This window comes from Pelodiscus sinensis, chromosome 1, assembly GCF_049634645.1.
Source record: "Pelodiscus sinensis isolate JC-2024 chromosome 1, ASM4963464v1, whole genome shotgun sequence".
Lineage (NCBI taxonomy): Eukaryota > Metazoa > Chordata > Testudines > Trionychidae > Pelodiscus > Pelodiscus sinensis.
Genome location: NC_134711.1, coordinates 249660655 through 249673241, shown reverse-complemented (window position 1 = coordinate 249673241; position 12587 = coordinate 249660655). Strand labels below are relative to the sequence as shown.

Here is a 12587-nt window from a genome sequence, read left to right as displayed (position 1 = left end):
GTTATTCAACGTGTAAAATGGGAAGCCATTAACATAAATTCACTCCTGACTATGGATGGTAGTGTTTGGTCTTGAGTTTGGTTCTCAGTAATGTCCTTACTAGCCCATGGATGAGAATGCAGTATTTTACTTTTCTGCAAAATGCCAGATGGAATGATGTCTAAAATAAATAGTATATTTTTGAAAGCCTCACTTGATGGAGCATATGCTAAATGTGGGGCTCCATGAGGAAATCAATAACAATAATAATAATAAGATATGAGCCCCCACATTGTAAGCTGGGAAACATTTTTCAGTTAATTCCTTCATCAGATATTTTACAGCTTGAACCACATCAGTCAAATTGACATAAATTTACTCTGTTAATAGTAGGGCCTCATGTCTCTCAATTTCTGCCATGAAACACCTTAAGGTTTCTCACAGGAGTGCAAATGATTTATTCACTGTCATGTGACAGGCAGAGTGCCTGAATTTCTTGGTTTTCTCACATTTGAAGTGATACCATTTTTCCTAGTTTTTTTTCATAAAGTGTAGAAAAGTACTTTAAGCCTACAACCTCACCACTAATCTGTTTTCACTGTTTCTATATGATGAATTCCATTTCTTTTGAAACCTTGTATGCAGTTGTGTACTAGTGTCAATAAAATTGACATTTGTGTAACAACCTGTGGCCTTTCTCTCAGATTTAAGTGAGCAATGATTTAGCATGGAACTATGGAAAATTCTTTCTTGATAGTTACAGTAATACAGACAGTCCCCGGGATACATGGATCCGACTTACATCGGATCCCTACTTACAGACGGGGTGAGGCAACCCTGCACTAGCTGCTTCCCCCCAGCAGACCAGGGAGACGCGAAGCTAGCCCCCCCACCCCCCCAGCAGACCAGGGAGATGCGAAGCGGCTTTTCTCAGCAGACACCTCAGCTTGAGAATAAAGGACTGAGGGAAGTGAGGTGTCGGAGAATAAAACTGAGCTCTGGAGAAATGTTTGGCTAGAGTTTCCCCTACAATATGTACCAGTTCCGACTTACATACAAATTCAACTTAAGAACAAACCTACAGTCCCTATCTTGTACGTAACCCGGGGCTGCCTGTATAAAAACTTTATTTCAGGCAAATATTCCTTGTCTTTTTGTTTTATAATAGGGTACATAATTGTTATAGGTGTCTAAGCAAACAACATTTTATTGATTTTCTTCTTAAAACAGATGAACATTCCAGGATTAAAAAAAAAAAAAAATTTGTGCTAGCCATAAACCTGGGGTCTTTCACAAAATATTTTGCACTCATCCTATTGGCTTTATGTATTTATGCCATTATTTATTGGAGTTGAGTTGTAGTTATGGGGATTAACAGTTATATAATATACTCCAGAAAAGTGCTTGTGATAAAAAGCCCTTGACTTTATGCATGGATATGCAGACATTTACTTTAATTCTGGCCGATATGTTAACTATGGAAATCAATAGCTCGCTAGTTTCTCCATACGTTTTTAAGGTAACAACATGAACAATATGAAACTTTTCATGCTTTGAAAGATCCAACATAGTTTTTAAGATGTTTGACTTTTCATGGCATGTCTTAGCTTAATTGGGAACATGCCTAAGTTCATTTGACAAGCTGTTTCATTTGCAGTGTCAGTAATCTGGGTGCCTTCCACAAGACAAAACACTAATTTCAATACTAATAAAGATTGAATCTCTCTAGTCCAGCAACATCAGTGGTACAGCATGATTTTAATTAGCTGGCTATCTACTTTCCAAGAGTGTGACATGGTTCCTGCAGTTTCATAAAGTTTATTTACAGTACCAGTCCTGGTTCTCAGTGTTCTGTGCTGTTGTTTAGCTCTAATTTACCTCTACATATTCCCTAAGAGTCTAATAAGCAGTGTAAGTGTTGGTAATGCCTCTCGACAGTATTGATCCCCTATGGTTCAGCAAATTCTCTGGTTCAGCACTGTTCAAGTCCCAAGGATGCTGGACTAGAGAAGTTCAAACAGTATATCTCAACCTAAAGAAAGTGTAAATCTCAGTGATTTTTTTTTTAACTATACAAAATGTAATGGGGCTTTATGGGTATGGTCAACCAAAATTGTCATTCTTTGTGTGTTAAAAGTAATACCTTTTTGTGTAAATGCAACGCAAGCATTTCCATCCAAAACAATCAGAGGAGCTTGGAATGACTCTACAAGGTATAATAATATATGTACTTCTACTGTGTGTAGAAATGGATAGCTAGTAGTTTTCTCCCTTCATGTTAGATGTGATTGACATTGCATAGTACAATACCGCTTTAGTTCCTTAGATTCCCTCTAGATATACTTGTACTAATATCTTTCCCACAGCTTCCAGTGAAGTACTTTAGGTCATTTGCGTTTTGGAGTTATGTAGTAGGAGGAAAAACAATAGCCATCGTTTGGCTTATTTATTGTGTTTTAAACTAATTGTAATGCTGAGAACATTCATCTGTTCTATGCATTCTCATTCATAGCGTAGGGTACTGTGTTGAGCTCATCATGAGTCTGATGTTTAATATTAACTTATGTGAGTGACTTATTTGTACCTTGAGCTCTTGTTTTATAGTGGCTGTAATTCTTCCTGTTTTATTAACTTAGAGAGCACTGGGCAGATCTTCAGTTGATATAAATAGTTGCAACTCCATTGACTTCAGTGACCTATGTCCATTTATACCATGTGAGGATCTGGGATCTTGTGCCTTTTAGCCTAATTTCCACATGATAATTTATGATCATTTTTATAAAATTCCTGGAGAGATGCCCTTGTATTAACTGCAATTTTTATTGTGTCTTTTCTTTAGCAGGTTCTCTGACTGGCAGCCCACACCTTTCAGAGCTCTCAATCAATTCTCAAGGTGCACCAGTGGTGGCAAATATGTCATTATCTCCAAACCTGAGCCCGGATGCCAAGCAGTCATCTCCACTGGTCAGCCCATTGCTGAACGACCCGTCGGGTATCAGGACTGAGGAGGAAGAAGAGGTCAGGAGAAAGGTATTGTGGTTGACTTTGCCCTTTTCTTCCCTGGGTGTATTATTTGCTGAAAACATGGTATGTGGTTGATCTCTATAGATCTTAGGACTGTTAGATTTTGTGTTTTATTAAAAATTGTTGTGGCTACATGATTACTAATGGTTACACAGTTACTAAAATGGTCCCTGGGGGTGGAGCCAGCAGCCAAGGTGCTCCTGACCCCACTACTGAGGAACCCCTGCCACCCTGCACTGCTGCATCTGTATCAGAGGCAGCAGTGTTGGGCGGCAACAGGTCTTGTCCACGGGGACCCTAACCTCCCTGTGGACAGAGGCTGCTCCATGACAGTCTCCTCGTCCCGCTCCCCCTCATGTTGCTGCCTCTGATACATAGGCAACAGTGTGGGGATGAGAGCAGGTGTATCCTCGGAGTTGGTGCTCATGTGGGGCAGGCAGTGGGGGGTGAGGGGACAAGTGTTTCCACAGGACCAGCATGCACAGAAAGCCAGCTTAAAAGCCATCTCCCCATGCGCTTTGGCTCCTGCACACTCCCCCCTCCTCCTCCTCGCCCCCCCCTCCCCCCCCCCCCCAATTCTCCTACAGCTGTTAGAACTGCTGTGGAAGAAGAGCAAGAGCAGTTCTGAGCTGCTGCTCTTTTTTCCTTGATGCAGTTTCATAGCAGCTCCCCTTCTGGCTGCCTGATGCATTGCTGGGGAAGGTGGTACATTGTGATGTGTATTACACTAGTGCCTAGGAGGCCTAGCCATGGGCTAGACCCCGCTGGTAGAGCAACTCTGGTGACTGACTGTGAGAGTCTCAAGATAGCAAAATAAGGAGCTTGGCTGATTCTACTTGAGCCTAGGGGATTGTCCAGGTTACAACATCTTCTACACTCAGTTATATGAGGCACCAGAGGAAACATCTAAAATGAACACCTATCCACTTCTTCCTGTTTCCATGCTCAGTCCCAGTTAGAGCACCCTCAGACTGCTCTCTCTAATGCCAGGTGGCAGTGGCTCCCTTGGAGTGATACACCAGCTAGGGAAAGCCAGAGCATAGAGTATGTCAGCTAGTGTCCATCACAGACTCTGACACATCCGCTGAACCAACAGCTGGAGGGAGGGAAGCATCATAGCAAGGAATTTTGGGGTGTTTTCCTCTCCCTTTGTATATCCTGAGCCAGCACAAAGAAAGCAGAATAGGCCTGAAGGTACCAATTGTGCCCCTTTGGCCATTTTGAAAGAAGATGTTGGACCCTCAAGCTGTAAAGGCGAGTCACTTAAACTTCTCCCTGGTGTAATACTGATACTGACCTACAGAGGAGAGAGATTTCTGAAGTTTGAAGCCTATATTGTGACCTTTTCTCTCCCAGACTCTGTGATCCTCTACCTATTCCATCCCTTTGGAGAAACTAGCTTGGGCAAATTGGAGACCATTCTGCGGTAAAAGTTTATCACATGGAGAGATGTGTATTGAAAAGTGAGCACAGATTACATGCAGGGGCGGCCCAAGGCAGGCTGCCGGCAGCCGGCGCCCCATGCGGAATGCGCGATTGGCGCCCCCGCCTCCACAACCCTCAATGACGTGACATCAACATTGGGCGCCCCATTTAACATGGTGCCCTTGGTGACGGCTGAGTCGGCCTATACGCACTGGCCGCCCCGATTACACTGTCTGTTCATTAAGTTGTTTGTTATGTTTAATTAAACACAAGGAAGGGTCATTAGTTTGTAATTGTTCTTATCATTGTTGCTGAGGGTTTCTTTTCTACTGGAGACTTAGCCTCCAAAAGCAGATCAAAACTTCTTATTTTTTGCATTTTACAGAGATTTCCAACTGACAAAGCTTACTTCATTGCTAAAGAAGTGTCCACCACAGAGCGAACTTACCTAAAGGACCTTGAAGTCATCACATCAGTATGTTTACTTTAGCATTACTCATGAAACATATGCTACTGGAGTCAGCTGTGGTATTTTTATTTGGAGTTAAAACTGGTCCTATTTTGGAGGCTGCTCTAATTGACAGGCTGTTGCAACAGCTCTAGGGGAGCCACTGTGGAGATGGTGAGGACAGAATGGGTAGGACGGCTCTATGCCACTCGGGGAACCCCTTTTACATTGCTGCTTTGACAGCCTCTTTATACAAGAGCACAAAGGGATAAAGGTCAAAGCTGAATTAATTTTAGTGGATCTAAGATACTGTTATAAATGTAAATAGTATGACTTTATCCTGCGCTACGTATACTATGCTGATACCAACACAGATCTCAAACAAATAAACTACTTCACATCTGCACTTTTTGGCTCCCCCTCATTGATTTTGGAATCCCTGAAAAATCAAGCTACAGGCTAACAAAGTCAGAAGTCAGATTTTGAAACCGTAAGTCACAGTGAACCTGATTGAGGGGCATTAGCAATAGCTACTTTCACATTTTCATAACTAGAAGCTTTACCCGACATTGCTCATGTCCTTAACTCAAATAAGTTTTGTTTTTCTTCATTTAAATCATTGCTCTAGGGCAGCTTGGGGTCAGCTGAGAAATGTCTGTCCATGGCCACTACAGCTGCAGTGGGCACAGCCGGGGGGGGGGGAGGGGGTGAATGTCCCTTGGCTTGAGTCTAGACAGACAAACAGACTAAGTCTCTGAAATACTCCCTTTCTATTTGATAAGAAACAGATCAAATCTACACACATCCCCTGTCCTGGCACAACCAAACCCTGACTTTGCTTTAAGTTATGATAACAGGAAGCTGCATTCCAAATTTGGTGGCCCTTGCTCTTGTTTAAAAGGAGTTCTTGAACACATGGACTCACAGATGGACAGACAGATGCACATTTCTAAACTATATAGTAACACTAGTTTAAGTGGTTGGAATTAAGTTTCCTACTTCAGTTCAATTAAGTAAGTGAATCCGCGGTGGCTGAACTGTATGCAAAATTCATTCTTCCGTGGAGGTTACTTTTTTGTATTTATCTTGAGGCTTCCTATTTCTGAGGGAATTTTATGACAAATATAGAAAGGAAATAGAACTGTGACCCCAGGAGGACAGTATCTCTGCAGTACATTTATTCTGTATATATCTTGAGTTGGTGGATTGACTGTAAGGAAGTACAGGCAGCCCCCGGGTTAGGTACAAGATAGGGACTGTAGGTTTGTTCTTAAGTTGAATCTGTATGTAAGTCGGAACTGGCGTCCAGATTCAGCCGCTGCTGAAACTGACCGCCAGTTCTGACTTACATACAGATTCAACTTAAGAACCCCAAGCTCCCCAAGTCAGCTGCTGCTGAAACTGATCAGCGGCTGATTCCAGGAAGCCTGGGGCAGAGCAACTCTGCCTCGGGCTTCCTGTAGTCAGCGCTGGTCAGTTTCAGCAGCGGCTGACTTGGGGACGCCTGGGGCAGAGCAGCTGGGGTGCTGCTGGGTTGCTCCAGTAGCACCGCTCCTCGCTCCTTGGTGCTACTGGACCAACCCAGCAGCACCCCATCTGCTCTGCCCCAGGCGTCCTGATTCAGCCACTGCTGAAATTGACTAGCAGCGGCTGAATCAGGACGCCTGGGGCAGAGCAGCTGGGGTGCTGCCGGGTTGGTCCAGTAGTGCCCAGAGTGGCGCTGCAGGACCAATCGGCAGCGCCCCAGCTGCTCTGCCCCAGGGTCCAAAACAAAAGCCTGGTCTGCTGGGGGGGGGGGCACACTAGCTGCGCCCCCCCCCCCCCAGCAGACCAGGGACACGGGAGCAGAGCCGCAGCGGCAGCGGGGTGCCGCGCCTCTGAGGCTTTGCTCTGGCAAAGTCTCAGAGGCGCGGGACCCCACCGTGGCTGCAGCTTCAGTCCCGGTCCCTGTGGTCTGCTGGGGACGGTCCCCAGCAGACCACAGGCACCGGGACTGAAGCGGCAGCAAAGCCTCAGAAGCGCCCGTCCCCAGCAGACCGCAGGCACCGGGACTGAAGCCGCAGCCGCGGCGGGTTCCCGCGCTTCTGAGGCTTTGCTCTAGCAAAGCCTCAGAAGCGCGGGAACCCGCCCGGTGCCCCGGTCTGCTGAGGACGGTCTCCAGCAGACCAGGGGCACCGGAGCAGCTTACAAACGGGGCTTTCTCGCCCCGGAGCTCGCAGGTAGCAATCCGCTACCTCGACCTCCGGGGCGAGAAAGCCCCGTTCGTAAGTGCGGATCCGACATAAGTCGGATTCGCGTAAGTCGGGGACTGCCTGTAAATAACTCCTTTTACCACGGTGGAGGTGTTACATTTATAAGGCCCAATTAGGCAGCATATGCTTAAATTTCATCAATTGCAATAAGCTTTAAGTATTTTCATAAATGCTGTCCAAAATCTGAGCCATGCTGTACTCTAGAGATCAGCCAGGTTGTAGGCAATTGCACAAAGAGTAAATGGCCCTGCTCTCAGCTTTCCCCTTTATCACTTTGTTCTTTCCTTCTAGTGGTTTCAGAGCACAGTGAGTAAAGATGACTGGATGCCAGACACACTGAAAAATCTCCTCTTCTCCAACTTTGAACCTTTGCACAAATTTCACACCAGTTTTCTCAAGGAAATTGAGCAGAGACTTGCTCTCTGGTAAGAATGTTATTCATTATTTATTGCTATTAGTTCTTATAGTTAAGTATTTCCATGTTCTACTTCAGTAAATTTTTGCTCCATACGGCTTGACTATCTTGATTCATTAGGCTGGATCACAAATGTTGGCTGTTAATGGACTGTATAAAGAAAATCTGCTTTGTTTTAATTCAGTTAATAAAGTATATAATACAGCCATATTGAAATGAGGTAATAAAAACGAGTAAAGTTTCTTATCCTGTGATGATACTTTTCTATTCCAATAGTAACTAGAGGATGGCAAAGAGCAGCTACAAAATTTACATCAGCAGGGCCAGAATGGGCTTAGGTTGGGAAGTTCCAGGCACCTGGAGGAAAGCTAATGCTGTGATAATTAAAAAGGGTGAACAAGATGATGTGGGTAATTACAAATCTGTCAGTCTGATATTGATTCTGGGCAAAATAATGGAATAGCTGATAGGGGACTCAATTGATAAAGAATTAACGGAGGGTAATGTAATGAATACCAATCAACATGTGTTTATGGAAAATAGATTATGTCAAACTAACTAGATATCTTTTTAAAAATCAGATTCCAAGTTTGTTTGACAAAGATAATTGTGTTGATGTAACATACGTAGATTTCTACAAGAAATTTGATTTGATACAGCACACATTTTGATTAAAAATCTAGAAAATTATGAACATGGCATATATTAATTGGATAAAAATTGACCAACTGATAGGTCTCAAAATATATCTGTAAACAGAATAATTGAGGGAGGTATGTTTCTAGTGCAGTCCTGAAAGGATTGGTTCTTGCCCCTATGCTATTTAACATTTTTGTTAATGACCTGGAAGGGAACATAAAATCATAATTGATAAGTTGGAAGATGACAGATAATGGGAGAGTGATAATAATAAAGAGGACAAGACACTGATATAGATTGATTTAGATAGCTTTGTAAGTGGGGTGCAAGCAAATGATAGGTGTTTTAATATAGATAATGTAAATGAACAGGTCTAGGACAATGAGGAATCCTGTGGTACCTTAGGGTATGTCTATACTACAGAGAATATCAGAACTGCCACTGTTCATCTTCCAGGCTTCATCTACACTGGCCTGTCTTGCGCAAGACTATATGCAAATGAGGTTGCCGTACCCCATTTGCATACTTCATGAGCCGCCATTTTTGCACAACGGGCTTTTGTGCAAGAGCCATTCTGCTGCTTATTTTCCGGCAGAAGGACTCTTGCGCAAGAGGGGGTTTTTATGCAAGAAAGAGCAGTGTAGATTGCTCCTTCTTGTTCAAAAGCCCTTTGCATAAAATGGCGGCTCATTTAGTATGCAAATAAGGTGCGGCGATATTCATCACTGTGCCTCATTTGCATATGTTCTTGCGCAAGACTGGCCAGTGTAGATGAAGCCCCAGGGTTTGAATTAGCAGGTCTAGTGAAGATACCTTAATTCAAACTGAGAGGAACACTCCAGTTGATACCGATAGTCCTGCTTCCACAAGGAGTAAGGGAAGTCAAAGAGAGAATGTTCTCCCTTCGACTTCCTGCAATGTTGACAGTGAGAAACGTCGAGTTAAGGTACTTCGATTTCAGCTATGCAATTAATGTAGCTGAAGTTGTGTATCTTAATTCAACCTTATCCCATAGTGCAGACACACCCTTAGAGGCTAACAGATTTATTAGGACACAAATTTTTGCAGGTAAAACCCACTTCATCAGATGAATTGGAGTGGAAGTTACAGAAGCAGGAAGGAAGAAGATGCTTGTGTTAATGAAGCTAATCAAGTGACGGTGAAAGTGGATCATTCATAACTTTTGGTGTGGAGATATGAACAGAGGGGAAATTGCCTTTGTAATGCGTTAACCAGTTAAGATAATTATTTAGTCCTAAATTGATAGTGTTGAATTGATAGTAATGAACTCCAGTTCAAATGTCTCCCTTTGTAATCGTATTTTTAAATTCTTTTGCCTTCTTCAAGTGACTTTTACTATTGTATTCCACTGTCGATTATGCATGCACACCATGCATCTGGAGCCAGAGAATTTGAAAGTAGTGTTCTTTGGTCTGCACATGTGCCCTGGATTACCTGGTGCTTCTGCGTGACTGGCTAAAGATCAGGGCAAACCACCTGCCTCTTCAGTTACTTCTCCCTGCCACATGGTCTGGGTTGGAAGCTTCAGTGCCCACAGCTTTGGCTTCATTCTACAAAAGAATGACCCAGGCGAGGTCTAGACTACACTCTTATCGGAAAAAACTATGCAAATTGCACTGTGCAATTTGCGCAGTTTTTTCCAATTGCTTTTCCAGAAGAAGCTTTTCCACCATTTGGCCCAGTCAAGATGGGGCTAAATGGCGGAAAAGCCTCCTCTTTCAGCAGAGCCTTTATTCCTCGTAGAAAGAGGTATACAGGACTCCCCGAAAGAGCACGTTTGCTCTTCTGCAAAAAAACAGAAGAGCAAACACGTTCCCTGGAAAAACCTGCCAGTCTAGACATACCCCCAGTTTGTAAATAGTTTTGCAACTTCAGAGGAGTTCACATTGCAGCAAGCTGCAGTATATGTCAGTCATTCCCCACTCATAGCCAAGAAAGGCAGTAACTTTGCCTCTGCAAATAACATCCTGGAAAAGGGTATGAGGCCCCAGTCAGACCAAGGCTGAGATCCTTTTCCATTCCTCTGCCCCATACATTGGCCTGATTTAGCATGGAGCATGCCTCCTGTTGTTAAGTTGGACTTCTGTGCAAGAGAATCTTCCCCCATGGCCTCCCATGCAGAATCTTTTCAGGACTCATTCTGATAAACACGAGGTTAAGTCCTCTAGATCCATTTCAAATAAGTCTAATTCAGCTGAAGGCAAGCCCATCAGCTTGGGCCATGAGCAGTTAGGACATGCTGTGTCCCAGAGGCAGGAAAACCTGTAAGCATTGGGCTCTATCAGTAGCAGGCTGTGTTGCCATCAATACCATCATCTCTCTTCCTCCACAATGCCAGGATTGGTTGGCACTGATGAAGTCTGATAATCAGCAGCTTTTGGTATCACCTTCCTCACCAGCTCTGGTGGCTCCAGGAAGCAGAACCCTCTCACACTGGGGAGACATGAATCCCCACAAGGTATTTTTCACTCTTTGGAATCTGGAATCCCCTTCTCCACTTGGACCCTCTGTCCCCAGGGAGATAATATCACTTCTGAGGGAATCAGCTGCCGGAAGGGGTTTATCATCAGTCCCATGCACAGAAAATATTTCCCCTCCCGTGGCACCAATGATACCTCCACTGGAACCAGAACCAGGCTTCTCTCCATTGAGAGAGTCTGAACTACCTGATGTATCTTTGTTCACCTACCTTAAATGTCCACCCCCCAGAAGACTTGCACCAGTTTGGGATCAACCTCCACGGCATCTATCTCAAATTGTTTTGTTTTTATCTAATCTCATAGTTTTAGTTTGCTAGGTTTTAGTGTCCCATTTAGAAGGCATAGTTTTGATTGGGAACCCGTATGAAATACAATGACACTTGAGTAATGAATCAGCTGAGAATGAGGGGCAGATCTTGCTAGTCTTTATTGTTTTCTGGAAAGCTAACTAGACCAGATGGAGGCTTTATGCTCAGGCCCATAACATTTTATGGGTCAGCCTTGGGTGTTATTGCAGCAGGGTCACTAACTCAATGCTGTTTCTCCCAGAGCTGTGACTGAATTTTAGGTTGACCTTTTGAAATGTTGTGTTTATATTTTTCCTGATTTATTTTCTCCATCAAATTTCCATTTCCTGTAAGAATATTCCCCGGCAGCTTGAGACATTATGTTCTTGCAACAGATTTCATTGCCCTCTCTTTAAAGTGGTGTGAGCAGAGGCAAATCAGAGGAGCATTGTTCAAAGACCCAAATAGCTGCTTATAGCGTCTCTGTATATAGAGCACACTGGTTGTTTTTAGATCAAGTAATATAGTGTTTAAGAATGTAATCCTTTATTTATAGTAATAAGTCAGTCTCCTCCTCCGGTCTTAAGATCTACCTAATATAGTATTCCATGTTGTTAGGAATTAAATTTAAAATATTTTCTGATGTGAAAGAAATAGAGAAGAATGTGGCATAAATTTCCTCCCTTGTTTTCCTGCTGGTGAAGAGCCTTGTGATCATCAAGCTGCTACAGACAGTAATTGAATGTCAAGAACCAAAATAGAATTTGCCCAGATACACATGGTCATCTCTTTAATAAAAACACTGTGTCTGGTAAGATGAGAGCCTGATCTTCCTGTGTTTGGAGACCTCATTTCTAACCATGCTATTAACATACACTTATTCTGGGAAATGCTCTATCCTTGTTCTAGTCATTTACTGGCTGAGTGCTTGGAGGATGTTTCTGGAAATTCAGATTCCTTGTCCAGATCCTTCACTGAACATCTGGGCTTTAAGGCTGTAATGGTCAAAGCTATTTTCAGGATTTGAATGTGCAGCTCATGTGGTAATTGGAAGGCATCCAAACCCCCCCCCCCCCCCAGCCTCTTTGCAAGTTTCAGTCTAATTGAATGGAGCCAGAAAGTTCACAGTGTCTCCAAAGTTTTGTTGTAACAGAAAGAAATGATCAACCAGAAGAAGTCACATCCTATGCTAGTTGGGTGTCATGAATATCCTTATAGACTATGCCATAATTATAGTAATCATGGCACCAGGTTATTCCTAGTATTTCTGCTAGTGCCTAGGAGATGATGGCTGCTGTACAGATACACAGAAAATACCCAGTGCTTGAAAGCTGAGAGAGAAACAAAGACAAATCAAAGGGAAGAGGAAGCAGGTACAGAATGAGTAAAGGGGATCATGTGGTCATTGACTACAGTAATTTAATGTTAGCCACACAATTAATATATTTTTGAGTTCACCCCGGCCAGCTGCAGGGCTCTTTGAGCTCTTTTTTGCTAGTACAGCAGTTGTATAAGGGAGATGGAAGTAGAGAAAAGAATCCCTCCTGCAATTTGGAGCGAGGTGGGAGTTTTGCCTACTTTATAGTATTATGTCTCCAATAAGTATATTGCCTTTTA

At 43.3% G+C, this 12587-nt stretch overlaps 1 protein-coding gene across 8 annotated transcripts in view; it reads left to right on the top strand.

Moving 5' to 3' along the window:
• Positions 1-12587, top strand: part of FARP1 (FERM, ARH/RhoGEF and pleckstrin domain protein 1) — a 307710-nt gene that overhangs the window by 256719 nt on the left and 38404 nt on the right. For 5 of the 8 annotated variants that reach the window (XM_075918778.1, XM_075918776.1, XM_075918779.1 and 2 more), the window contains exons 14-16: positions 2819-3009; positions 4814-4903; positions 7420-7553. In XM_075918778.1, the coding sequence (XP_075774893.1) occupies positions 2819-3009; positions 4814-4903; positions 7420-7553 (415 nt within the window). The remainder of the gene's footprint in view (positions 1-2818; positions 3010-4813; positions 4904-7419; positions 7554-12587) is intronic. The other 3 variants (XM_075918777.1, XM_075918780.1, XM_075918775.1) reach the window with 1 other exon arrangement.